Source organism: Zingiber officinale, chromosome 8B (genome assembly GCF_018446385.1).
Source record: "Zingiber officinale cultivar Zhangliang chromosome 8B, Zo_v1.1, whole genome shotgun sequence".
NCBI lineage: Eukaryota > Viridiplantae > Streptophyta > Magnoliopsida > Zingiberales > Zingiberaceae > Zingiber > Zingiber officinale.
In genome coordinates this window covers 6,680,648-6,703,823 of record NC_056001.1, presented here as the reverse complement: position 1 = coordinate 6,703,823, position 23,176 = coordinate 6,680,648, and the positions used below count along the sequence as shown (strand labels likewise).

Below are 23,176 nucleotides of genomic sequence, written 5' to 3'. Positions count from 1 at the left end.
TTCGACTATTATCAAAGGAGTTTTCTTTTAGTACTTTCAATTGTCTTGGATTAACAACCACTTATTTTGTAACCAAGTAAATCATGAATCTCTTCTTTATTTTTAATTAATTATGTGTCTTTGATAAATAAGAAAATAAGAGAGAATTTTAACTTATTTCATAGATTGTCTATTAATCCCCTCTAGTCGGATCTGATCTAACAGTATGTTCCTCTTCAAAGGCCAAGTAATTAACCTTGAAATGATTTAAAAAATTAAGCATTAGCTCTGCTAAATTTAGTGACTGAAATTTGTGAGATATATGTAAATTAATTGTGCAATATTGCACAGATGAATAACTAGTTTTGCATAAATTTTATAATTTGATGTGAAATTTCGTAAATTAACGTGAGGAATAAGTGCGATCTAACACTGTAGAATCACAAATATCAAATAATTACTGCTTTATCTCGATATGCAATAATCGTCTTTTCGACCCGGCGAGTCGAACCGATTTGACTCTGCCATCGTCTCGCAGAAATGCGACCCAGATTCGGGTCGGGCTCCGACTCCATTATCTGACGGTGAGGATTCCATTTATCGAGACAACGGACGGCGGATTCACGTTCCGCATGGAGTTTACTATGCGGACTATCCGATCGGAAATGGAGTTCAACGAGGCTTCCTTTTATCTCGACCTATATATTGTCTTCCTCCCGAATCAATAGCCCCTATAAAACCCTTGATTTGAATCCCACCATTGGGAACCGATCTCTCTCACTCTTTTTCTTCTCCCACCTCGCTCTCCTGTCGCCGGCGCTATCATACCCGTGCTATAAACCCCCCGGGCTCACGTTCTCCCCCTCGGCGGCGAGTAGGGTTCCGACGGTCAAGGCTTAGCTCAAGATCTCGCGATTCGAGGTCATTTTCTTCCGTTTCAGAAATATATATATGAATATCCGTTGCTCTCCATGTTAAGCTCTATGCTGTTTGTGTCGAAAACACCCCTATTTGAATTCTTATATTCCATGGTTTGGTCTTGGATTTAGGTTTAGGCATAGGTCTGTTTTTGATGACCTGAAAATAGCTAATTCTGCCTTGATTTCTTTATTCTGGATCTCTATCTTCTCCGTTGTGGTTAATTGGATTTATTCTCTGTTCGACTCGTGGAATGGTAAATAAGGTTTCTTTTTCAGACTGAAAAGGCGTATTTTGTTTCTTTTTTTAGACTTTTCCTGCTGGAAAGACTTGTGTTGAATCTTCTTATTTTCTCTTCTCATTAATCAAACTTGCCAGGTGATTTGTGTGATTTAAATTAGAATCTTAGAAAGGAAATCAGGAAGATAATTAACCTAAGGATTGGAAAAATGGCATTGGACTTATATGATCATAAGCGCAGATACTGGTTATTCGAATGTTCTTCTTATATATTCGGGCTTCGATGATTTATTTGTCTATTTTTTTGTTCTCGCACGAGATTAACTTGTTTGTTACCTGTTGAAGAGATGAATACATAATCTATTAAATGGACAAACAATAATTTCCCTAAATTTCTTTCCGTGATAATATGCTGCTTGCTGAACTGCATTTTCATTGCTTTAGGTTGATGGCTAATTACCGATTTTGGTCTATATTTTCTTACTTAACTTCATAGTTAACAGCAGATTTTGGTTGCAACAACTCCTCAATTTAATTAGTTTTATTGAATTATTGAGACAATTTTATTAAATATAAGTTACAATTTTAGATTGAAAAGTGCACATTGCTGCATCATAATGTGCTCTTCCTTTTGTCTCTAGAAAGTATCCTGTCATTAGCCCAAACTAAAAAGGGAAAAGCTACTAAATGAGAGAAAGCAGCCTAGATCGCTTCATTACTATTAGGTCAGATTTGTGCCATAGTCCTACCCTTACATTGTCCATGAGGATAAGTATTTTCTTTCAAAGGGGGAAGTGATGTCAAAAGTACCTAGTTATCGAAGGTTTAAGCAACTAAGAATCTAGAAAATGATGCGGTTAATTGAAATATTTCCCTGTAATTAGGATTTAGGAGTTTGCATTATATCAGAATTAGCATTAATTTGTTGCATGTATTGGGTCAAGTGTCTTTCCAAATGGTTTGACATGAGATGCTATTTGCAGATCTTAAGTAGGAGGCATGTTTAGGAACAAATTTTCATGTTCGGTGTGTGGATGTAGAAAACTCAGGTCAATGGTCCTGATCCATAGTTAGCTTCCCAAGAGGCAGGCAACAGGTGGTCTCATGTACTAGAGATCCTGTGTTTCTATTCTACTTATCCAGTCCTGTTTGAGGATCTTATCTAGATGTGTCAGCAACGGGGTTAAATTGAAGTGCGATAATTAATGTGAAAATTTTATGTTGGCAAGGACAATATAAGCAGAATCTATAGATTTTGATTTTTTTTTTAAATGATATTTGGATATGGGATTATAATTTGAGGTGCATCCAACTATTTACCTTTGAGCATTGCAAATTTCTGTGAATTCTGACTTGTGCATGAAAATATTAAGTTTATTTGAATCCATTGTTTTGTATTGGAATTAGGAAATCATTAGTTATAAACATATAAGGTGAGACTGGATTTTGTATGCTTTCACATGAATTGCTAATTAGATTTGGCATATCTTTCATGACCATGTTTCTGAAATCGTGAATCTTTTAAGTGAAATACTTGGGACTCCTCAAAATGCAATCATGTTACATTTTTGGCATTCTTTAGATTGAAATCATTCAGGTTCTCATATGTTTTTGTTACTTTCTTTAGTTTGATTATCCTTATAGTAAATATTAATTAACTAAAAGAATCCATTTAGTTTGGAGATGAATTTTTACGTTCATATATACATAATAGGAAATTCATTTAATAAAAAGAGGATAGGTTGATGCTTGTCCAAATTGTCAGAATCATATCTTGTTGTTTATGATATAGTTTTCAATTTCGGTAGTTGTATGGTTTATAGTTTGTATTTTGAGGTGTTTGCTCAATTGTGTAACAGAGTTGATTGTTTTTCCCATAGAAATGAAAATAGGCATTAATCATTCAGTAATATCTTTTCTGTCTCTTGTATTTTTTTCTCCTTTTTTTTGCAAGAATATTTCTAAGCATTATCTCATCATTATTGTGATTGCTGCACTATCCTTTGAATTCCTGTTTAACATTAAACAAACTAGGCCAAAAATTCCTATGAAAAGTGATGTTTTAATTGTTCTGAATATTGTTGGGTTCATTCCTGCTCCCGCTCCCTAGTTTGATTGGCCTTATTATTGTATGTGAAGTTTATTCATAGCAATGTTGCCACTAAGGTTAGTTAGATTCTCTGGGTTTTTTTTCAAGGGAAAAAAATGGCATTCAAGAAGTAAAAATTGAGAAATTATTCTTTTCCTATGAAAATTTTCTATAGTTTTAAGTAGCTTTGTCTGCCATTTTCATCTAGTGATGACATACATTTCTCTAGAAAGAATTTGTATTTTTTCCAGCACATACTGGAGGCAAATCTATTAGTTATAGTATATTTATTGATTAAAGAGGGATTTGATTACATAAAAGGGCAGCCCGGTGCACGAAGCTCCCGCCATGCGGGGTCCCGGGGAGGGATTTGATTACATGCCCTTATTAAAAACTTACAAGGTCCTTACCAGATCAGCTAGTTGGCACGTCGTCAGGGTACTGTATTATTGATGTTTTTAACTTTCTTAAGAAAAATTTGAACTTTTATCGTTTATGAGAAAACTACTATGCACCCACTGATACAAGGAGCATTAGGTGTCTCTTCAATTTCTCTCTGTTTTTGATACACTAATGTCTAAACAAGGAGTAGAAAAACAAAAAACACAAAGTTCATTTACCATTCGAAAAGAAAGGATGGTGAAGTCAACAAAAAATTGGGTATCATGATTTTTTCAACAGCTTTTCTGATCATTTATAGTTTGATCAATCTTTCTAAAATGGGAGAGAATATACAACAATAGAAGTCCTACCTCAGACATACATAAGTTGTTTGATTAGATTAAACATATATCAATAATGTGGGATATGAATGATATGAAGGCATAATGAGATACTATATTTTTTTTTATTTTAATGTTTACTCTTTTGTATTAAGAACTTCTTAGTTTGCATAATGCTAAAGCTGTGTTGAAGATTGTTATAGAACAAACATTTCCTAGTTATGTTGTATTAAGTATGACTTATGTATATGCTTGGCAAAGTAAACTACACATCTTTTGCTTTCTTACTATACCAAATGACCATGTCTTTTTCTGTTAATAGTACTTCTGTAGCCATGCCACTATATTGGTTCGCTTCATAATATTGATTAGGGTACTTTATGGCAGAGGTGGATTCATTTTTGGTATGGTGGTGGCCACTTTAAAAAGATTGTCCACTGCCTTCCCAATATAAACAATTGAGCAAAACTTCTTTGTCTCATGTTGTCAATTACATTGACATGGTTTTCCTTTTGCAATCATTGTCTTTTGTCATTGATTAACATTCAATTATATATTTTTTATTTTCTGAAAACTCATTAACCATCAATTTTTGGTATGCTAGAATAAACTATGGCCACATTTGAATTGTACCGAAGGTCCAGTATTGGTATGTGTTTGACAGAAACTCTAGATGAGATGGTTTCAACAGGAGCTTTGAGCCCAGAGCTTGCTATTCAAGTTCTTATGCAGTTTGATAGGGTGAGCTAATTTCTTAGCAGTTGTCAAAATTCTTCAGGAACTTCTGAGGTCATATAAATGTGCTGATATTATCTTTTTCCAGTCTATGACCGAGGCTTTGGAGACTCAAGTGAAGAGCAAAGTTACTATCAAGGTAAAAGTTTGTAGCTACCATTTTAGATACTCTTTAATGCAATACTCATTTCAGTGAGGCTCTTTGATCTCCTCTTATGTTTAATATTTTATGCTGCTGTTGATCTAACCTTTTTTTTTTAACATAAATCTAAATTGATGCTCCTTAGGATACTTGTGCTTTTAACTCTTCATTATCCCTTCCCATTTGAGCATGATGTTCTTTATCAATCAAATATAAGTATGATATGTGAAATCTTGTATCTGATTTTTTTAGAAACCAAGAATGGAGTTTTGTAAGAACTTTAGTTACACTGACAAACTCCATATCGAGTTGTTGGTTATCCTCTCCACTAGGTTTCAAATCTGAACACCCTGAAAAAATGGAAGATGGAATGAACCGCTTTGTCAATTGCTTTAGTTACTTATGATAAACATTTTCCATATAGGTCATGGTGATATATATATATTTTTTAAGCCTAATAGGTCCTTGTCTGAAATAAGGTTGCAAGTTCTCTATTACATGTCCAGGGGATTTGTAGTCCTAAGCTCCTGTAATTGTAACATGCCGTCCCATGTACCTAGAGAAACCCTAGTAGATCTAAATTCTTATGATTAAGGGTATCATTGGTGCGGCAACTATCAATTGGCATTATTTATATGTGGCTAGTATACACTGAACTATGTTGTACCTGATCAATTTCCTGTTTTAACTATTCCTTCTTTCTTGCAATTTAATCCTTGAAGCTGACAGCTGAATGCCATTTTTAAGTTTGATGTACTATTGTGAAGAAGAAATAGGAAAGTATTCTTGTGCCCTTGTTGTCTGCAGCATCCCTAACTCTGTTTTTCTCATTTTCTTCTTATTGGCCATGCAAAGATGAATTTCTTTGATCCTGCTGCATATGCTCTTGTTTTATACAATAAATAACACAAACCTTCATTATTTATGATCATAATCTCCTGGAGTCATATAGCCAACCTATTTATGGGATAAGGCTTGGTTGTTGTTATTGTACAATCTCATGTATATATATTTTGATCTATTGTTATCTATTAGGTGCTTCATGTTGACAAGACCGCATGCCATATTTGTTGGATTTCAGGTGCTTGCTTGACGAGTGATGCAAGATTAGATTAGATAGATAGATAGATAATGAGTTAGTTGTCTCATCAAACCAAGTTATAATATCTTGGTTCTTGAATTGGACAATTTGGCTCAAGTTTGAAAACATTTAGAGCTTTAAATGAAAATTGATGAGCTGAGTTTAGTTATATTCATGTTCAATTTATTTATAACCTGAGCTTAAGGAAATGTTCAGGTTTGTTCATTTAGTGTTTTAATTACAAATGAACTCTTATTGATCACTTCTGCGTAGCTCATTGATTATGGCAATTCTGTTGGTTCATTGCTTATATTAAAAGTTCAAAGTTTGGATTGTTAGCAAAGGGACTAGACTATCCCTTTTATATTACTAGAGTAGGCAATTGCCATGGGCATGTCCATGTACTAACTCAATGTCGGATACTTATTCTTCGATAGGGCAATAAACAAGCCAAGCCGAGCCAAGCTTTGTGATATTCAAGCTTGTTTGATAAGGTAACTGAGTCGAGCCGAGCCGAGCCGAGCCGAAAATGAATCAAGCTGTTAAAATGATTGTGCAAGCTTGGCTTGGTTTCTTTTTTATGAGCTTGAGTTTGGTTTGAGCTTGGCTCGTTTAAATGTTATCGAACTCTCAATTCAAGCTTGTTTGATTAGTTATTGAGTTTGATAATACAAATTTATTTATTCATTTTGAAAGTTTCGTTATTTATTTAGTAAGTTGATGAGAGTTTTATTGACAAACATGGTTCATAAATATTCACTAACGTTAACGAGCTGAACACATGTGTTCAAGTTTATTCGTTTAGTTAAACGAGTTGTTCGAGCTTGTTCATTTAATTGATCTTGTGTATATTGAATAAACATAAACAAGTTTGTTGGGATTCAATCAAAGTTCCATATTGGAAAGATTTCGGAAAAATCATGGGGTTAAAAGGATGTAGGATATCTCCATTGGTATGAGGCCTTTTGGGGAGAGCCCAAGAGCAAAGTCATGAGGGCCTAGGCCCAAAGTGGACAATATCATGCCATTGTGGAGATATGTGGACATCCTTTGGGCACAACAAATGGTATCAGAGCCATGGTCCATACCAGATGCAATGTGGGGTGGCCTTGAACGAAGTTGAGAGTAGGCCCGGAGCTGGTCATGAGTGGCCAGATGCTCGTGGGGAGGTCCGGAGCAGGTCAAGGTGACCGGATGCTTGTGGGGGGCTCGGAGCAGGTCAGAGTAACCTGATACTTGCAAGGGGGCGAGTAGGTCAGGGTGACCGGATGCTCACGGGGAGGCCCGAAGCATGTCAGGGTGACCGGATACTCACGGGGAGGCCTGGAGCAAGTCACGGGGAGGCCTGGAGCAGGTTAGAGTGATCGGATACTTGCAGGGAGGCGAGTGGGTTAAGGTGACCGGATGCTCGCAGGGAGGCCCGGAGTAGGTCAAGAGTGACCGGATGCGGATGCTCGCGGGGAGGCCCAAAGCAGGTCAGGATGATCGGATGCTCGCGGGGAGGCCCAGACTATAAGAGTAATTGTGGTCCTTCATTTGAGCGGAGGATTGTTGGGATTCAATCAAAGTTCCACATTGGAAAGATTTGGGAAAGATCATGGGGTTAAAAAGATGTAGGATATTTCCATTGGCATAAGGCCTTAGGGAGAGCCCAAGAGCAAAGCCATGAGGGTCTAGACCCAAAGTGGACAATATCATGTCATTGTGGAGATATGTGGACATCCTTTTGAGCACAACAAAGTTCTTATCAAACACCAAGTTTGTTCACGATCGTTCGATTCATTTACAACCTATTCTTCGATTACTAAAATTGGCAAAGATTTAGACACAACTTGTCTTCAGCTCTGATACCACAATAAGTTTTACTTGCTAACCATTTTTCATAAAGCATAAGCTGTTAATAAAGGGTTAATTTATATAATTGTTTTATAAACTGATTAAACATGTTCTCTTGACCATGATTGATGTGTTTCCCACTCCTACAAATATTCTCATGACCTTTAGTCCCCTTTATACTAGGACAACCAACCCACTGACCTATTTCTTGGGCTTGTGAAAACTCGTTATATGCTATCACCAACAAGTATCAATACTTCTATCTATTCAGCATCCATCTTTTCTGATTCTAAACCTTGCATTTTTGTTGATAATCTGCTAATTTGGATCCTTCTGAAACTCTGAGATTGTTCTGCAGGGTCATCTGCACACTTACAGGTTCTGTGATAATGTTTGGACGTTCATCTTACAAGACGCAACTTTCAAAAGCGATGAATTTAATGATCAAGCAAGGAGAGTGAAGATAGTCGCATGTGACTCCAAGTTGCTATCACAGTGAGAGTCGTCTCATTTTCTTCTCCTAGGATCATCGATGTGTGTGCGTGTAAAAGTTATCTTCCTTGTGAATTGAAAGACACTGATCCCTCTGCCAAACTTGGTTTCTGGCAAGTTTATTTTATGTATCTGACTTGAACCCCGTGAGATGGCTCATTATGTGGGTTATCTGTGTGCTCCTATAATAATTTCAGCAAACATTAGTATTTAGTTCAGCTCGAGGACGTCAGTACTTGTTGAACATTGAATTTAATGCATACACGTTTATTCTGCTCGGGAATGTAATTTACCTCTGTCAAGCAGGAGAATCAAGAAATATGCATCAAACTGGTAAGTTCTGCTCATCAATTTTCTCAAGCCTCCACTGGTTGAAGAATTAAAAATTTTTAGGCTTACTTTTTTCACACACCATGCACGTGTGTGCAAAAAGTAGTATATTAATCCAATTGTAAATCGTATCATTCAAATCGACTTAATTCTAACGTGTTTCTACACGGCCACTGAAATTATTTAATTTTGAAAATATTCCAGAGATTCACATGTTCGTGTTAGATATGCGGAATATAGAAAGAGACAGAGTGGATGAGGCCACGTAGAGGGAAAAGTTTTATCTCCTCCACATTTTTTATATTTAACCTTCAGTCTTTTTTCGGAGCATGGTGGTGAGAGGTGATTTGGACCATGACACCCCGTGCTTCAAAAAATAGATTGAATCAATCTGTTTAACGGGTTAAATTGAGAAGCAAAATCTAATCTGATCCACTAGTTTTCGATTAATGTTCATCGACTCGTTTAACGGGTCAGTGCAGAATAGGAAAAACACCACGGTTGACATGGTCATCCTCCGATGTCAAATTGAGGAGAGATCACAGAAAATGCTTCCTTGATTTTAGGATCAACTCCAATTCTTGAAACTCTTTGCTTTTGATCATCAACTCATTTTTGGAATTCTATTTTCTTTCAGTTTTTTGTTCTTTGTTTATACTTTGTTCTAATGTGCTCTCGGTGATTCTCCATTTTGATTCCCCTTTTCTATATCGTCTACAGTGTCCAAAAGAAAACAGGGGGGATTCCGTAGAGAAGATTTCTTTCTTTTTTTTTTTTTTTGGATGAAATCTATGAATCATTCCCCATCGTGATCTCAGGGAAAGAAGAACATGAATCAACCGCGCAATCGATGAACAAGCATAGTTTGCTTAAGGTTTCAAATAAATGAAAATTAATCTATCGAGATCTTTCGCGAAGAAATCGAATCGCAGATGGATCAGGATCCTGGGACCAACGACGACCTGGCCACGTGCAGCAGCAGCGGCGGCAAGGCGCCACAGTGCTCCGTGATCTCGACGTACCGGGCCAAGATCGGCGGCGCGCTCCGTGCCGTGACGGTGGTGTGGAGCAAGAACATGATGCACCACTCGCTCTCGGTGTCGATCGACGGCAGCCACGGCGCGGCGACATGCAAAGTGGAGATGAAGCCATGGCCTTTCTGGAGCAAGAAAGGCTCCAAGTCCTTCGACGTTGACGGAAGCCATGTCGACGTGTCGTGGAACTTCCGTCTGGCTAAGTTCACCGACGGGCCGGAGCCCTACGAAGGATATTTCGTCGCCGTTGTCTCCGGCGACGAGGTGGTGCTGTTGATCGGCGACAGGAAGAAGAAGGCATACAAGAAAACCAAGTCCGATCCGTTTAAACCGCTTTCTTTTCTTTATTCGGAAATTTGCTCTTAATGTTCACATAATTTGGGGTTGGAATCTTGAGCAAGGTCGCGGCCGTCGTTGGAGGAGGCGGCGCTGGTGTCGAAGAAGGAGACGGTCTTGGGAAAGCGAAGCTTCGCCGCGCGGGCCAAGTTCGATAGCCAGCGAAGCAAGGAACACGACATCGTGGTGGAGCACTCCATCTCCGACCAGACCAAGGACCGCGACGGCACCGAGCTGTGGATCACCGTCGACGGCGCCGTCCTCGTCCACGTCGGCAACCTCCAGTGGAAGTTCCGCGGCAGCCAGATCGTGTGGATCGACCAGCTCCCGGTCCAGGTCATCTGGGACGCCCACGACTGGCTCTTCAAGCCCCACGGCCTCACCCACGCCCTCTTCTTGTTCAAGCCCGGCCTGCCGGAGCCCATCCCTGCGCCGCCTGAAGCAAACGAGCCCGACAATGCTGCCGTCATGGTTAACGACGATGTTAGCGCTGCAGGTGGACATTCTTCGGAGTTTTGCTTCTTCCTGCACGCTTGGAAGATCGAATGATTAACAGCGAAGTAGCTCTGTTTTATTATTATTATTATTATTATTATTATTTATTCCTTTTCTAGTGTCCACCGAAAATGTAGAGGGACGTGATCCAACCGAAAGCCTGTAGATTTGGACTTGTCAACGTATCAACATTACTTCGCAAAATATGTATTTTTTTACTTTAAATATTTAAAATATCTTGAAATGAGAGGGGAAATATTTATCAACAACAAACCTTCATAATAATCTAGTAGATGATCAACTATATAGATTTTTTATATCATTAAACTTTATCTTTTATTATATCATTATTTATATTTAAATAAATTTTATTTTATTTTATTATTATTAACTAAGTCTTTTTTTTTTATCTTCCTCTTTCTCATTTAATATGTGTATTTATCATAGTTTCACATCACCTAACTGGAGCATTTATTGATCGTCTAAGTATACTACTCATACCATTTTAAACGCGTTTATCAGAGTTTTCCCTCAATAGATACAACTCCGACTTTCTCTCTAATGTCATTTCTTATTATGTTCATCCTTATATATCACACATTTACCTTAATATTTTCATTTTTTGCTTATGTACTTGAGTCATAGTCCAACATTCAACTCCATATAACATAGCAGGTATAATTACGGTTATATAGAACTTTCCTTTAAGTTTTAAAGGTACCTTATGGTCACTTAAAACATCTGACACTTGCCTCTATTTCAATCATCATGCTTGTATTCTATGTAAGATATCTTTCTCAATCTCTCTATCATTTTGTAAAAATGATCCGCTCTCGTTTTCGGATAACTCATCATCTCCTATCTTAATAATTGTCTCATTACGTCTGATATTATAAACTTAAATTCTATATATTCTATTTTCATTCTACTAAGTCTAAAATCTTTCCCTTCTAGTGTTTCCCGTCAAGATTCTAGTTTAGTATTTACTCATTCACGTATTTCATCTACCAAAATAATATTATCTGTAAATAGCATGCACCACAGTATTGTGTCTTGAATGTGTGTGGTGATTTCATCTATAATTAGTGTAAAAATATATGGACTTAGAGTTGATCCTTGATATAACTTTATCTTTATTAGAAATGTTTCAATTACTCCGCCTGAAATCTTTACTCTGGTCATCACATCTTTGTACATATTCTTAATTAGTTCAATATATGTTACTCTTATGACTCTATTATAAGCTTTTTCTAAGTCAATGAATATCATATGTAGATATTGTTTTTGTCCCTGATATTTTTCAATTAGTTATCTAAGAAGATGTATAACTTCTATTATCGACCTTCCAGATATTAACCCAAATTGATTTTTGATCATCATGTTCTTATTTCTTAATTTTTTTTATTACTTTTTCCAAAAGTTTCATGGAATGACTCATTAGTTTAATACCCTTATAGTTTGCATAATTTTGTACGTCTTCCTTATTCCTATATAAGAGAACTAGAGTACTTACCCTCCATTGATAGATATTTTTTTTTCGTTTTCAATACCATGTTAAATAATTTTGTAAGTTATTCAATATCTTGTTTCCCTATAACTTGTTTCCCTAGACACTTCTATACCTCTATCGGAATATCATCTGATCAAATGACTTTTCCTTTATGCATCCTATTTAAAATTTGTTCTACTTTTGAAGTTTGAATTATGCGATAAAAAATTAAATTTCTATACTCATTTGACATACTTAAATTATCTAAGTTAAGTTGATCATATAAGCCTTCATTGAAAAGTTAATAAAAATACATATTCCACCACTCTTTTATTTCTCCATCTTTTACTAGTATTTATTAAATTCATCTTTAATATATTTTATTTGAATAAGATCTCTTGTCTTCCTGTCTCTCATTTTAACTATTCTATAAATATCTTTTTTCTCTTCTTTTGTATCCAATTTTTTATATAATCGTTCAAAAGTTTCATTCTTTACTTCATTCACTAGTTTCTTAGCCTCTTTTTTGGCTATTTATATTTTTTTAAAAATTTTCCTCGTTCATAAAATTATATAATTTCTTATAAGATGTTCATTTTTTTTCTTTCACTTTCTCTCGTACTTTCTAATTCCACCACCAAAATTTCTTATTTAATGATGCATGTCCCTTTGACTCACCAAATACACTCTTAGAGTCGTATATATTTTCTTTCTATTGATATTATGCTTGAGGCGTATATCCAACACTACTAAACTATATTGGGTAGTTAAACTTGTTGGATCGAGTCGCACGTGAGAGGGGGGGAGGGTGAATCACATGGTTTTGAAAATCTCATTCTTTTCGGTTTTCAAATCAAAGTATGAATGCAGCGGAATAAGAGAATGGACAAGTGAAAAATAATACGAACATAAGCGGTTTACTTGGTTCGGAGCCTTTAACGACTCATACTCCAAGACTCAGGTCCCGCGGACCTATCAATGGGTAATTCACTAAAAAATCTCTTCCGGTACCTCCGGAAGAGGAGATCGAATACAAAGAGATCAAAAAAGTGTAACAGACTACACTTTTCGTTTACATAAATTAAGTACAAAAAATGACTTTGTTACCAACATGTAGGGATCAAAGTGAGAGCGCACGAGTGTCGATGTTGATCTGTTGGTCGCGATCGAAAGTTCTTGGAGTAGTTGTCGGGCATAGCAGCTTTGCAGCAGAATTGAAACAAGAAGTTGGAGCAGTCGGAACCTCAAATAGACATATAGTAGCTCGTATAGTAGTTGTTGAATGGAGCTTGATCAAGACGACCTTAAATAGGGCATGAAAGGCGCTTTCCATAGGCATTGAAGGCGCCTCTAATGGGTCAAATATGATCCCAGAACTTACTGAAGCTTATCACCGAATCGGTCAACTTTTATCCTCCGAAAGGCGCCTTCCATAGCCATTGAAGGCGCCTTCCATAAACAGTTCGAAGGCGCTTTCAGGTACTATTCATCCGAAGGCTTTTGTGCTCCATTTTTTCTGCAAAATATGTTAGTCCAAAACTAAAACAACTACCCTGAAAATAAAGTTAGCACAGTTATAATAAAGAGTAGTAATTAGTTCATACCCTCCTAGAACCAGGAACTAGTCAAGGTCTCAATTTAGGGATCTAAAATGGACCTAAACTAGACCGACGTCTACTGTCCCTCAACCCGGGACGCGCCCTCACTTAGTCACTCTCCTCCAGTGACTTACCTTAAATTACCAACTTGCTATTGACTTGCCTCTTAACCCACCAGGTCTTTATGCTAGTTGTCTGGTTCGTAGACCCAATTGGACTTCTGTCGATTGTCCGGTCCCGCGGACCCAACCAGACTTCCTGCTAGATATCCAGTCGGCCCGTTGACCTATCTGGACTTCACACCAACTATCCGATCCCGCGGACCTAGCTGGATTTCAGCTTAGTGTCCAATCCTTTGGACTTGTCAATTCCTACACACTCGGTAAAGCAATTAGATCACAAAACATCTAATTTAACTCCCTTATCATTCTTCAAAACCTGAGTTAGACCGTTAGTGCAATCTGTACCAACAAAACTTTTTCCATGAATGACCTTACAATCTTTACAAATCATTCTATTCTTCTTTCTAACCATAAGAAAGTTAATTTACGATTTCTTATTACCACTTTTGAACGTGATTAAGTGTTTTTCTCTTTTCTTAAAAAATGTATTAGCCAATATAAGGTCATATACTATTGCAAAATCTAATATAGTTTTTTCTTTTTAATTTCTTGTTCCAAACTCATAACCTCTATGTATCCTCTCATATTCCTCATTTTTCACTTCGACATGTCCATTTAAATCACCTTTTATTAAATTATTTCATTTGGTGGAATGTTTTGTAATACTCCATCTAAGTCGTCCTAAAACCTTGATTTGGTAGCTTATCTAATCCTACTTGCGGTGTATATACGCTAATTATGTTCATAATTTCTTTCGTCACTATTATCTTAATGGTTATAATTCGATCTTCTTTTTCTAACTACTCCTACAACTTTATCATTTAACGAATTATCTACAATAATACCCACTGCATTTATTACTTTTCTCTTTCCTATGTGTCATAACTTAAAACCTGAGTTCTCTATCATCTTTACCTTTTCACCTATTCATTTGATCTCTTGTACACACAAAATATTAATTCTTCTTCTAATCATCGTATCTACTACCTCTATTGATTTTCCTATGTTTCATGTTCTAAATTTTAGACTATTAATTTTCCTATCATATTTATTTTTATCCAAATTATGGTGTAAGAACTTATGCCTATTTAACACTACACTCAACCTCTCATGGAGATATAACGGTCATTACCGATATGTTATAGTTGAACCCTACCATACGAACTCTTACATATTTAGCACTATACTCAAGTTCTGAAATGTAGCTGTCATTACCGAGATGTTACAGTCAGACTCTGCAACGCGTTCCTACTAAGGAATAATTTAATATTAGTATAATAATTTAATGAATTCTTTTATTGAACATTTATCATAATTTTAATATTAGTCGACAACTTAACACAAATCCTCCTCTTTATCTAGACTTAAGACCGACCATGATTGGTTGGCCATAGGCATAGTTAAAGGAAAAATATTTTAACTAAATTATAAAGACACTACCCTTATTGAGAATCACTTGGTAATTAGTTAAGGCAATATAACCTCTGAAGAATACTAATATATGCTTAGATAAAGATGAACAAATTACATGCGTTCTTACAATGACAAATATTATGTTTATAAGGCTACCAGAATAATTTATCAAGAAAGGAACTTTTATCAAACGCTCATGTTCAGCTTCTTAACCTTGCTAATAATAGTAACCCAAAATGAACATCGAGATCGATAATTAATACAATATGTGAAAATTTATTCAAGAAATCTCCTCATGGTGTAGCAGGGAGTTGGTCAGTGGCAGACGCATGTGAGGCTGCATCCTCTTTGGCTATGGCAACATAGTTCGCTGGAGCTGCTGCCCTGTTGCTGTCTCTCTTTCCGTCCCTGCTCATGGATCCAGCACCGTTGCCACTACTCTGGTGTGCATTGAGGGATAACCTTCGACTAGGAGTCCCATTTGATGCACCTCCATTCGTTCGAGGTCCGACCACCTTCTTTGAGCCAAGTGGACGTGCAGCTGGAGTAAGCCTTGAGCCAATGACGGATTCTTGATCTGTGGCATGTTGCTCGATGATGCGCTTCTGATCCTGGAATTTACAAGTAGAAAAAGAGAAAATAAAGTATGGATCGAGATTTAGCAGTACCACGAGGATTAAGACAAGAATACCTTCTGTCTTCGTTTTTCCTCCTCTCTTTCCTGTCTTAGCATGGTGTATTCCTCTAGCATAGCAAGAAGCGGAACACTGTCATACATGAATAAGATGCCACGATCCTCCTCCCAAGCTCGAGTCTTAGCAACCAGAGTATCAACAAGAGCTACAACATCATGAAAGAGCATATTTATCATATATCTATATATATATATATGTGTGTGGAAAGAGAGAATTCAAAATGTTTTACCAGCATAATGCAAGGTTATCAATAGTGTATATATATATATATATATATATAGATCAATTGAGAATGATTAGTGTTACCCAGCTAACAGAAACATCAAGAAATGTCGTAAATTAGAATTCACAAATGACATACAATGCTTACATGTACTTTAGGTCAAGGGTGTGATACGTAAAATCAAGTGAAGGTGTATCAGAACAATCCCCTGAGATGAATAATACAAATAACTAATGGAAGGTAAATTAGCCTTCTGAATCTATATCTCAGAAGGTAAAATGACTAATTTGGATCATTTGAAGACGGGAAAAATATCTCTTACACTTGGTTACAATACTCATTACTAGTTTTAAGGTAAAACACGGTCTGATAATGCCCATAAACTCAAAACGGATCATCAATTACAAGCTGGCACTGTAATGTTCAAGTACCAAGTGAGGGTTGAATATGAAAATTGAGCTGAAAAATGAAAATCATCAGAGTCACTGGACAAGCAACCTATATCTTCACTGGCTGATAATTACATGTCATTTTTTTTACCAAAAAAGTAGATTTATCCAGGTTGTGCATTCATACCTGGAATCTTGTTAACCAGTATGCGAGCTTTTTCTGCACGTTTGAGATTTAAATGTGCACCTCTACTTGAGTTATATCTGTTGTCATCCTAAAAAAGAAATCATCTGTGATATAGTATGGACATACAGAATGGACAAACTGAAGTTTGCCAACTAGAGTGTATAATGCAATGCATAAAAGTATACAAAAAATTATAACTTCAAGTTGATTGCAACTGCATTTTTTTAAACAAAATTTCTTGTGAAAAAAGGGCAGTAATGTCATGAGAAAATGACATATGGTAAAACAAATACCAGCAGACGAGTTAAAATGAAAAAAACCATGACAGAGATTAATTTCCAGTTCTTTAAATAGTGAAGGATTAAATTTTGATAGAATGCTGGAACAGTATGACATTGAAGCCAACCCTTATTGATCCAAACATGATTTTTATTAATCTCCGGATCTATCTTTTGAGATTAAGGTCAAGAACAAACTCCTCTAGTATGACAATATAGCATACACAAACAAAGAAGAAAAGGAACAAAAATGATACAACATGATTCGAACTAAAACTTAATTCAAGAGAATCCAAGGTTATATGATATAAAAGCCAAAAAAATAAGATGGGATAAGTCATTATCCACAATATGTACAAAATCTTCACAATCTTCCCTAAGCTCATCCTTGAGCATTGATGGAGAAAACAAGAGAAATCTCATTCTTCATGCTCTTACAATTGTCTGAGACCTGAACCTAACTTTATTTCAGACCAGTGCTTAAGCTGTGGCTAGTTGAGATGAAGCTTCAAGAAAGAATTTTTTTGGAAATCAACCTAATTAAGAGAATAACATACAATTGATGGTGGTTTTATTAACCTATAAAATGAATTTACGAGTTGTATAAACTTATCGTTTGCTAAGGTTTGTAAACAAAGAAATTATCCAAATATTATTATTGCAAGTGATATAGTATATATACATATGCAAGCTGTCACTTAACATTTGTAGACCAAAGTGCAAATTAACTAATAACTAATACATGAAACAATTAAGTAGATTTGGTACAAGCATTAGTTGTGTAGAGCAACAAAATAAAATCATTACCCGACTGTAATCGTCAAGCCAACTTTCTTCCTCACAAGCTGACATCCATTTTTCAACTTTGTCCAATATTTCTTTCCTACTCATGGCTTCCTCTTTGGCTTTCAGTATCTGACTATCCATTTCTGCAAGTAATTCTGATGGCTCAACATTTCCAGAGTCAATTAGAGCCAATATTTTCTCTCTGGCAGATTCAGGATCAATGTCTATGTGTGCCCGAGCATAAATGTCTTCGAGCTCAGTTTGTTTCTTGAAAGCAATTTCCTTCATCTTGCTCGCCTTTAGTTGATCTAACCTTTCAACTTCTACTTCAGCCTTGATGCAGAAAAGAATTTATGCAAACAAGGCAAACAAGAAAGACTAATGTTTAGCATTTCCATATAACAAAAAGGAAAGTCAGTAATGTGAAAACCTCATTATTATTGTCTAACCTGTTCAATCAAATCAAGGGCCAGGGCTCCAGGAACAGTAACCTCATCTACTGTTGCAGATATGTTACAAGTGATATGACTAAACAACTCGCGTTCCTCCATTTGTGTGTCCATCAAATTCCAAAGATCAGTGAGCTGAGCAGCTAGATCTTGAAGCTGAAAAGGCATTAACAGCAAGTGTCAAATTGCAGCTGAAATCATAATCCTTTGAACAATAACATGTGATGAAAAAGGTCAGGGAGAAAAAAATCAAGGTAACAACAGAAAACTTAATCAAATTGACTAGAATTCATGCTTTATTAGCAAAAGTCCAATTTTATTTGTCTGCACGAGTCCATGAGATCCAGTTGTGATTGCCAACATGAGTCACACATTATGACAGCTTATTCTAAGTTTAACAAAAGTTTCAGCATTTATTATCATTATTGTAGCTTGGTGTATTCAATTGGTGGTTATTTTATGGTTAGGATCCAATGATAAATATTGTTACGAGTGAGGAGTGCATCCTTTATATTGAGATGAAACTATTCTGGTTGTGACACTAATTGTCTAGGAAGCATATAGGTATAGAGAGGGTTTTAGCAAATGAAAAAGGAAGTTGCTATAACAGTTGTTGATGCCAAATCTAAAAAGCATGGTTCAAAGTTATGTTAAATGTTGGTCGGCACAGTGAAACTTATTACTCTGCCCACCGACAGGAACACGAAATAGAGTCAAAATTCAAGAAGCGACAAGAAGTATGGAAGCATGAGGCAAGGAAAAAAGTGGGAGGTGAGAACAAGAATGAAAGATGGAAACGAGTGGCATGTTCTATAATGGATTTCAACAAGCAAGCCGTTGCTGCCACTGCATCCTCCTCCTCCTCCCACTGGATACAGAGGAGGTAAATTGCCACCATTGCAGACTCCTCTCTCCTCTCTTCTCCTCAGTTCCACTTCTCCTACTCCTAAGTAGAGCCACAAATATCAAGCATTGGCAGCCGACACAATACCAAAACCAGATTCGTTCTAAAATAGGACAACTACCTTGCTATGGAACAGAAATTTAAACCATATTCAGAAGTAAGAAGTTAATAAAACCTTCCGAAAGAAAGCATGAGAGGTTTCATGGTTAAGAGCACTTCATTGTGTGCTTCACATCAAAATGATAAAATGTCATAAGAAGTGCAATTTAATTATTTACTCTGAAGATACAATTAGTGTGGATCAACATCTCAAATTGTGATCATGAACACTTACTTTCACGAGTGATCCACATTCCACACAAACAACTACAAAGTAAGAGTTGCAGATTACGAATGGAGATGGTTCACAACCTCTAATTCAGCATAAAGAGCATTCTCAAAGGGCAAACTCATGATGTAGCCTACCAAAAATACATATCTAAAGAATATAAACCATAATCTCATCCCCATATTATGAAAAAGAATTGCAGGTTTCAAGTTTCAGAAGGCATTGGAGTGGAAGCATGGCAATGCCTCATTCTCTTTTGCCTAATAATGCAGTTCATAAATATTGTTGCATGAATACCAAAAAGTGAATGAACTGTATATTATCATATCCTGAGAAATTTGATGAAGAATTGAAGACTATTAGCCCTGAAGAATGGTGCAACATGATGCTGTGCTCTAGAAATTACCTTTTGAAGCCTCAGCTTTTTATCTTCTTTAAGTTCCACAATCATTGTAGAGAGCTTGGACAATGTATCATTGCTGATGCTCTTTGATTGTACACTAACAGAGTCATTCAGACTAGGATGAACTTCTGTTACAGTACTGAAAAAATCCAACCCCAGAACTGCACAAAGATCATGCACTGTGCTAACGAAGTCGAGAACCTTGTGCAGCCTATCACTCTGTCATGATAGTGTTCAAGATGTTATTGGAAGTACTATACATTGAAGTTTAACAACATAGTGGTTGTATGAAGAACCTTTTCTTTCTGAAGTTCTTGATATTGTGATTGGTACTCTCCTAACTTCTTTGATGACAAATCTTCCTTGTCAACTACAGGTGTCTCAATTTGCTGTCCAATCTTCAAAGTTCCAGCAATTTCTTCACGGATTTTATCAATTTGCAATTGCACATCAGCAAATTCCCTTATCCTTTCCTCTTTCTGTTTCCCCAGCTCCTCCAAAAGTGGTGCAACAGCTTCTAATTGCTCCTTGATTGTGCCTGAGGACTTATCAGGCTGAACCACGATAAGAATCATCAGAAAAATGAAAACCTGATTCTCACACAAGTGTACAAAAAGTTTTAATATCGTCCTTAATTCCACGTTGGAGAAACAACTTGATTTTTTTTGGTACTCCAGATATCCGGCAACAACTTGATAATTTGTGTACCATAATTGTGCAACATCTATTTAATTAATCACCAATGCAAACAAAAAAAAAAAAGACTTGCTAAATATTGCTGCCATTTAACTAAAAAATAATGTCACTAGCATATTTATGTCTTTGTACTTTATAATAAATGCCCTGAGCTAAATTAGTACAAAACTGATTTAGGCACAAAATAGAGATTTTCTAGCGAAAAGTGTTTACTGAAGGAGCATAAGAAAAAGAAACAAAGAATCGAAAGCAAGAACAGGAACACCTTGAAGTTTTTAAGGATATATTATAATGCTACTAGGTTATTAATTTGGCTAAAACGACGACTTATGGTAAAATGAGATTTACTTTGCTTGAGAAAGGTATGTAAATCATCAAGAAATGAAAGCTTGAATTCAAGCTCCAGCTTGATTTAACAACAAGAAGCATCTTCTTTAGCCAAACTACAGTTATGAGTCAAATAGTAACAAAATAAAAACTCTTCAGTTCAATTCTGATTAGAATAAAAATGCTTCATTTCATGCCATATTCGATAGCCTCTTAAGGCACTCTCTCATTTGCCTAATAAATACAACATCTAATATGATTCAACCATTAGAATTGACCCAAATCTGAGTGGCCTAGTTGTACCTTGAGGATTTCCATTTTTGGACGACAAGTTACATATGGCGACAAATACCTAATAATCAGGTACCTATAGGTCAAGGTGTCCAACCCGTTTAAGTTAGGCTCAAGTAGCTATTAATAGTGGCCCAGATTTGCTTAAAATCACGAGCTTTAACATAATATACAGGGTAACCATGGATTCGGGTGACCAGTTGTGCAAATGGGTAGGGTTAAAATTACCTAAGCATATATGTAACTAGACTAGGGTAGTGAGAACTTAATTGGTTGAGGCTCGAATTCTTATTGCCAAAAAATGTGTGTAGCTGATCCATTATGCCCCCTTAATGTGTATGTTTGATGAACTGCATGCAATCGTACATGTATGTAGGATGTACCAATTGATGTATAGCTCTTATCCCATAAACTTAATCTAACAACACTTGCTGAATATTAGCTTACTTTTTTCTCATTGTACAAGGATTCTACCATCAAATTATCCTATTAGATGTTTCCTATTGCATTTTCATTAAAGTTTCACTGCAAGCATAAATTGAACAAATTTGCATGAATCAATGATTAAAAAAATCCTAATCTGAGGAGCTCTCAGCAAACTTGAAATTTAACTTACTATGCCAGCAAAAGAATTTTCTCCAAGTGCAGATAGAACACTGGCAAGCTCAGCTCTAGAATCAGCCAAGGATTGTAGAAGAAGGGCCCTCATCTTTGAAGCCTGCTCAACTTTCCTCTTATAAACATCCAGGCATTCCTGTTCCAGCTGAAGCAGCATCTTATCACGTTCCTCATCACTCTCACCAACCTCATCCCATATTAGCTGAAACAAAAGGCCAGCAATTTAATTGACTTCATAGGATACAGTGCAAGTTAAAAAAGGAAGTGCAGAACTGAACAACCTGCAAGTGTTGAAGCAAAGATCCACAAGTCATTTCACCTAATAAAGGATTTTGGGTATCCGCAACAGCCATTACAGCTCTACTAGACCTGCATTGGAAAGAATAGAAAGATGCATATTAGGACTGAAAGTGAAAAAAATAAAATTATATCTAATTGATAGAGCAGGCTTTACGTCTAGTGTACCAAGTTATGGTGCTTCTCTCCAGATAAAGTTTGAATCAATAAAATCAGTTTACGTTGCAGATTGATGCAGACAAAATGGAAACAAAGAGCACTGGTCGATTGGCAATTAAGACTTGCCTGAAAAGGTCAGTGTAGGCAGAATTCTAGCATAATCACGGCATATTTTCACTAGGTATCCCATTTCCAGGCGTAGAACTAACTCCAATGAATATAAATTATCTTAATAGTGAAGTGCTCCAGAATCAAGAATAAAACCATTACTGGATACCACGTCAACGTACCCAATTATTCCTACTCAAAAAGGAAAAGAAAAACTAAAGACACGAACACGGCGAATAAATTAAACCAATTCCTTCGAGCACAACAACGTAGAGAACTCGTGTAAGCAAAATAAACCACCTATTCTCGAGTCCAAATCACTTCATTTTGGTACTATAACAGGTCCTAGCAAAAGCAAGTATCAAAACATAAGCCAGACAGCAGACCTGAAAGGATAAAAACGTTAAATCAAGAACGCCAAACCCCTATCGACGCAAACAAGCAGATCATCTCCAAGAACCGACCTTTTTGCACCTCATCAAAATCCAATCAGCAAATCGAGACCAAAACGACCGCCTTCGACCAATGCATGAAGCAAAACATAAAAAACAACCCGGCACATAAAAATACCAACAATTTGCCTACAAGACCGTTCTTTTACTGAGAAATCACGGAAGATCAAACCCTCAGAAGTCTCGGAACCCAACCCCCAAGAAAATGCAGCCAGATGGAGGGGTTAAAAACGGCGACAGAACGCCACTCCTCACTGGCTCACGAGAAAGCGAGGTGCTCCAGCTAAAGGGTAAGGGGAGGAGGGGAAGGGAGAGAGCGCTCACCACAGGGACCCTCGGATCGGAAAGAAGTACCGGTTGGAGAGGCAGATCTCAGGTTAGGCCTTGTCTCCGTCGCTGGCGTGCTGAAGTCTTCTCGCCCTTCTGCTGCTTGCTTCCTACTCCAGTCTCGCTGACTGCCTCTGTCCAGCATTTTGTTGTTTCGCTAGCTTTCTAAACAAAAACAAAAACAAAAAAAAAACAAATAAAGTTGGAT

The 23,176-nt window shown here is 36.6% G+C and overlaps 4 protein-coding genes across 4 annotated transcripts; 3 read left to right on the top strand and 1 right to left on the bottom strand.

Moving 5' to 3' along the window:
• The first annotated feature begins 687 nt into the window (after positions 1-687).
• On the top strand, positions 688-8,508 carry LOC122017433 (transcription initiation factor IIA subunit 2-like). The gene is made up of 4 exons (XM_042575052.1): positions 688-900; positions 4,553-4,689; positions 4,772-4,822; positions 8,101-8,508. Exons 2-4 carry the CDS (start codon positions 4,561-4,563, stop codon positions 8,239-8,241), a joined length of 321 nt encoding a protein of 106 aa, XP_042430986.1. The 5' UTR covers positions 688-900; positions 4,553-4,560; the 3' UTR covers positions 8,242-8,508.
• A 632-nt stretch (positions 8,509-9,140) lies between these two features.
• Positions 9,141-10,545, top strand: LOC122016857. The gene has a single exon (XM_042574281.1). The coding sequence runs from the start codon at positions 9,497-9,499 to the stop codon at positions 9,962-9,964; it is 468 nt and encodes a 155-aa protein (XP_042430215.1). The 5' UTR covers positions 9,141-9,496; the 3' UTR covers positions 9,965-10,545.
• Positions 10,001-10,483, top strand: LOC122016859 (the record flags this gene model as incomplete). The annotated part of the gene is made up of 1 exon (XM_042574282.1): positions 10,001-10,483. A coding segment is annotated over one exon (483 nt), but the record flags the coding sequence as incomplete, so codon positions are not given.
• Positions 10,546-15,123: 4,578 nt separating the features above from the next.
• LOC122014973 (65-kDa microtubule-associated protein 1-like) lies at positions 15,124-23,126 on the bottom strand. Its single transcript, XM_042571550.1, has 10 exons — positions 22,080-23,126; positions 21,907-21,994; positions 21,624-21,827; positions 19,990-20,247; positions 19,697-19,912; positions 18,059-18,214; positions 17,631-17,942; positions 16,546-16,633; positions 15,743-15,891; positions 15,124-15,662 (listed from the first exon to the last, which is right to left on the bottom strand). The coding sequence occupies exons 2-10, from the start codon at positions 21,976-21,978 to the stop codon at positions 15,345-15,347; spliced, it is 1,773 nt and encodes a 590-aa protein (XP_042427484.1). The 5' UTR covers positions 21,979-21,994; positions 22,080-23,126; the 3' UTR covers positions 15,124-15,344.
• Positions 23,127-23,176: the final 50 nt, after the last annotated feature.